Genomic DNA, 5,000 nt, shown 5'->3' with positions numbered 1-5,000 from the left:
CGCACCAAAATATTTTCCAAGGAGTTGCAACTTTTGATAAATCAACCATGCGACAGACTTCCACAACTGAAAGGGTATCTCTCCCTTCACCAGAAGGTGATGGTGTAGCCTTCAGTTTAGTATATTTTTAGTGTGGATTTAATGCAGAAATACACTATACCTAGTTCTCTTGTGATGTACTTACAGCAGATTAGTGAATAGAATCGGCTTTTATCATTTTACCTCAGCTGTAGTAAAGGCTGTCTTGTACACAGCCAATAACCAACCTTATAGGACTATTTTCAGTCTGTGATTATAGTTGTCTCAGCAATACAAAGACTTCAAATAAGTAGGAAGCTTTGCACATTGTTTAATAGTAATACATTACTTATAAAAGGATGTGTTTACTTTCATCTTAAGGCTTTTATTTGTATTATTGTTCAAGTATAGATATGTACACAACTAACTTGATAGAGAGTGCTAAGTGGTTACTAAACTTTTCTTGAACAGAAGATTGATACTGCACATGAAATCGAGTTAGATTGATATGCTAAAGTGTGTCGTAATTAAATAATTAGCTATTGGTCTAGATTAATAGTGAACTCATGAGTATAGCATTGATAGTGGTAGGAAAGTTTAATGTAAGTATAGTGTAAAGAACATTACCCAACAGATATTAAGCTGGAGCGTACTCACCAGGGAATATTTCAGCGTTTGGTGTCCTTCGACAAAAGTGAAATGAAGCCGACAGAAACAATTGAAAGAAATATTTTGCCCTCTCAAACAGGTTGAGGTGCATGGTCTGAAATGAAGATTAACCTGTTAACTCCTGTTCTATTTTTTCTGCATTTTTGTTTCTCTTTTCCTAACCATTTAATGTTTACCATTGTCTATTTGCCATCTTGTGTGGACTGACATGATGTGGGGTAATTTTTGGTGTAGGAAAATTTTCTAAAATATTGACTTCACTAATATTATTTCTGAAGTTTAGAATAAAGAATCCATTTCAAAGATACATTATTGTGTGTGTCTGTGTGTATGATCATGTGTTGTTCCATTTGCAAATATATCATTTATCCTAAGTTGGGTAACAAATTGCATGGCACATATCACATAACTTCACATTTGTAATGTGCAATGTATGTCATTTAACCTAAAATGACTTGTCATTGAATAACCTTGCTTTTGTTATTTACCATATGTGCTTTTGTCAAAGTTTATCCTGACAAGCATATTCATGTCTGGTATCATCAATTGTTTAATAAGAACAGATGTCAGGATATGGTGCTGTTTATATTTGTATACAGCATTGTGCTCTTGTTTTACAAATGCTGATTGTGTTTGTCTGAAATGTCCTTAGAAAGTGAAACTGTATAAATGATTAAGTATGACTTATTCTTGTGGTACTGATTGAATGGAGTTTTCCAGATATTGAGAATGAGAAGGGTCAGCAGGCACTCCGCCAGGGTATTGAGGGCTTTGACCATACCGCTCTGAAGAAGGCTCAGACGGCAGAGAAGAATACCCTTCCAACTAAGGAAAGTAAGTATTAGTGATAAACAATTGTTGCATCTTTCATTGTTAGTAAATATTGTATTTTTAAACAGGTAGGAATAATGGAAAGATGGTACATGTCACTTTGCTTTCATGTATGTTAGGTAAATGTTCTCATTAGATATCAAGTTGTATTTTTAGGACTGTGTTGTCAGGATTTAGCTGTCCTGTCAGTTGCGTAAATGTTCTCATTATATACCAAGATGTATTATTAGGACTGTGTTGTCAAGTCTTAGATTAATTTCATTATCAGCAGCAAGCATCAATAGGACTGTGGCTTTATTTAACATGGTTTTAATTCTTGCCTATATTTTCCAGTGATTGAGGAAGAGAAGAAGGCCTAACAAGGTTTGCCAGGAACACATCCATGTTCATTGCGCATCCCAGTGATATCCTCCCTGCTCTCCCTAGAACTTCTGATAGTTCTGCAAGCCAAAATGTTTTGTACTGTACTTTGATAATCTAAGTGTATAGGTAAACCGACTGATTTTGTAACCGGATATCATATGCTATTCTTTGAGTCATTATTATTTGCTTTAGTGATAAGATCAAGGTGCTCACCAATAGCAAGGCGATGGCAAGAAGTGCAAAAGGGACATTTAGAAACTGCATGATAATTTTCAATGCTTTTGTGCACCCTCCTAGTAATTTATCAGCAATGCTAGTGGACCAAAATTTCACCTTGCTTCCGCCTTGTTCAATAGAAGGTAAAGGTCTCCCATGCAGGTAATGGAAAACTGCCAAAAGGTACAATGAATTTGTAATTTGCCAGGATTGTAATGTGTGAGTCTCAATTTTTACCCCATTTAATTTGCATTTAATTGTTAGCATTTACATGGATTTTTAAGTGTTTATAAAGAATTTATCATTGCCTTGTTTCAAAATTAATTTGCTTTTTGGGGCATCCAAGTAAATGTGATTTTGGGAGCCAATAAAGTGCTTTTGTATTCCTTTGTTTATTTCTACCGTCATTTTCCAATGTTTTATTTTCATGGTTTTATGCCTTTAATCTTGGGTTTAGACATTTTAGGTATTTTTACTTTTGAAATTTGATTATTTTGACATCTTCAATTGGCTTTTACAATTTCAAACCTCACGTTCCAACCTCTTAATGTGCTGTTAATAGTCATTAGTGATGAAATGAATGGCATACAGAATAAAACATATACCAAAAATCAACTCTTTGATCTATTTGACCAAATTACCCAGCCATTAATTGTTCAAACCCCAGCATTCAGATTGGAAAGGTACATGAATACTTCTAAAAAAAAAAAGAAGAGAAAAATGTGAAATAACAGTTAAATAATTATCAAGCAGTTTGTTAGAATTGTTAGTCCAGAATTAAGAGCCAGACAGCAAACACAATAATGTAGCAATATTTTTTTCGTAAATGTAATAGATACTCTTAGTTGTATTTTCTTGTATAATTAATTGAACAGAAGCTGCTTTTGATTTTTTTCTCTCTAGGCTTGCTTACACTGCCAGGTGTGGCTTTGTTTTATAAAGTTGGCTTAACACACATGGCATCACAGGGGCAAAGGCACCAAGTCAATGAATAGTCCTACATGAGCTCATCTGTTAACCCTTTCCCGACGGGGCACTCGCTACGCGAAGACCCCAATGCCGGGCGATTGCAATATTGCATTAAAATCGTCATACTGGCTTGACGCCCCGGCATCGGGAGTTTGGCTGTGTCACACGGGTGTGACGCACCGTCGTCATAGGGTTAACACCCTTGAATTTTCTTGAAAGTTTCTATTGTTATTGTTGTTACACTTACTTTAATAGTGATGGTCATAATAGTAATGGAAATAAAAACTCCCAAAAATGATAAAGGAATGAATAGGCGAGGCCAAAAACCTAGTAATTGATTCCTTTGTGATGACTAAGAGCTTGTAGAACCATCTGTAAAAAGTATATAAAAAAAAAAAAAAAAAAAAAAAATGGTGCATGTCCCCCTCAGCAGTAAGTTAAGATTTGTCTGCCATCAGGAATGAAATATGGATATTGATATTTTTATATATTTTACTTGATCATGTTTTCTTGAGAAAAAAAATATAATGAATGAAATTGTCCACTGATGAGGGCAAGTGACTTGAAGGCAAAATTATTTATAAGAATGTCTAATATAGAGAATTTTACCTGCATAAATACTTCAACATCAGAATTATAAACAGTGCACATATAATGACTCTTTGTAGATATGAGATATAGGAAATTACTTATATGAACTGGATTTTTGAAAAGAGGGAATTACACTAAAACTGCAGTAGTATTAACCCATTGCAGGTGGGTGTCATAACATAAATGACAGGAGCTTTGACCTGACGACAGGCGTCATGAGTCATGACGTATATGACGTTCAGGGATTATGGATCATTGTGGTATTTTATTGTGCTATGAGTAAGGAGTGAGTGATGGCAATTACAGTCATAATTACTATAAGCAAACCTAACTATCCTAAACCTAGATGTCACCACTTTCTTCTAGCATCAGTAAGAGAGAGCCTTGAATGGCACCCATCTACGGTCTCTAGCAAGCACTGTCTTCAGAGAGCGATGGCACACAGCAAATTGCTGACCTCTTGCTCTAAAGTATTACAGATGAAGGATGTGCAGGCAGAACGAGACGAGGAAGTTGACTCAAACCATACCCAGTGTCTAAAATGTGCTCTTGTGCCATTAGGGATTCCTTTTACTGTGGCACTCACAGTCATAAGCACAGGTTTCCTGCCTGTTCCCTACCTTTTCATGTTATCTTCATTGTAGGTGATTATATGTTTCGTATTCGTTCATGACAGCCCAAAAATACGAAAAAATAAAATTTCTTTTTGCCCTCCCATAAGACAGCAATACTTCTATCATACTTATTATAAAGAAAATAATGAGCTGATATGGATCATATATTGTAATTTTAGTCAACTGTAGCCTTGATAGAGCCTGTCATATGGCATATATAAGTCTCTAAACACAATAAAACACAAAAATTGCTCTACTTTTATAATGAGTGACTGAAAGAGTGGGAAGATTCAAATTATGATGCTTCAAGTTGCCTCGCTCTGAAATAAAACCCATCCTGGAGACTGGACAAGCAAATCTATCCCCAGTCCGCAATGGGCTAAGGCAGTCATGCCAATACTTGTTTTGCTATGAGAGGCACTGGTTATGAAAACAACAGTAAGGTGCTTAAAGACAAAATATTTTTATGGGAAACCTATTCAAATATATGATCTGGTTATCACAAGTCCTTTTAACCCAGTCACGACGAGGGCATTCCAGCATTGCATGTTACAATGCCGGGGCTCTCGAATGCATAGGCCTAAATCAGTTAAATAAACGACGCCGTATGGTGTCACCCAGCGAACGGGCCTTGAATGCGCGGTACCGTAGTGTACCACCCGTCCAGAGAGGGTTAAAATGATCTACACATACCAGTATATTCCTGATGTTAGAGCATCAATTCTTTGA

The 5,000-nt window shown here is 35.9% G+C and overlaps 1 protein-coding gene and 1 long non-coding RNA gene across 11 annotated transcripts in view; both read left to right on the top strand.

Annotated features, from left to right (window-relative positions):
- cib (thymosin beta cib) overlaps window positions 1–2,480 on the top strand; it is a 17,196-nt gene extending 14,716 nt beyond the window's left edge. For 7 of the 10 annotated variants that reach the window (XM_086544085.1, XM_086544084.1, XM_043009277.2 and 4 more), the window contains 4 exons: window positions 1–96; window positions 653–766; window positions 1,408–1,521; window positions 1,852–2,480. The exon at window positions 1–96 is cut by the window's left edge and continues 18 nt beyond it. In XM_086544085.1, coding sequence (XP_086400211.1) covers window positions 1–96; window positions 653–766; window positions 1,408–1,521; window positions 1,852–1,877 — 350 coding nt within the window. In that variant the 3' untranslated portion in view covers window positions 1,878–2,480. The remainder of the gene's footprint in view (window positions 97–652; window positions 767–1,407; window positions 1,522–1,851) is intronic. The other 3 variants (XM_086544088.1, XM_086544081.1, XM_086544087.1) reach the window with 2 other exon arrangements.
- Window positions 2,481–3,874: 1,394 nt separating this feature from the next.
- LOC122248823 (uncharacterized) overlaps window positions 3,875–5,000 on the top strand; it is a 2,259-nt gene continuing 1,133 nt past the window's right edge. The window contains exon 1 of the long non-coding RNA XR_006222806.2: window positions 3,875–4,673. This is a non-coding gene — a long non-coding RNA (uncharacterized LOC122248823). The remainder of the gene's footprint in view (window positions 4,674–5,000) is intronic.

This window comes from Penaeus japonicus, unplaced genomic scaffold (genome assembly GCF_977035675.1).
Source record: "Penaeus japonicus unplaced genomic scaffold, GWHDUDI00000001_assembly GWHDUDI00000014, whole genome shotgun sequence".
In the NCBI taxonomy this organism is placed as follows: domain Eukaryota; kingdom Metazoa; phylum Arthropoda; class Malacostraca; order Decapoda; family Penaeidae; genus Penaeus; species Penaeus japonicus.
The sequence above is the reverse complement of the archived record's forward strand: the minus strand, read 5'-3'. Positions and strand labels throughout refer to the sequence as shown.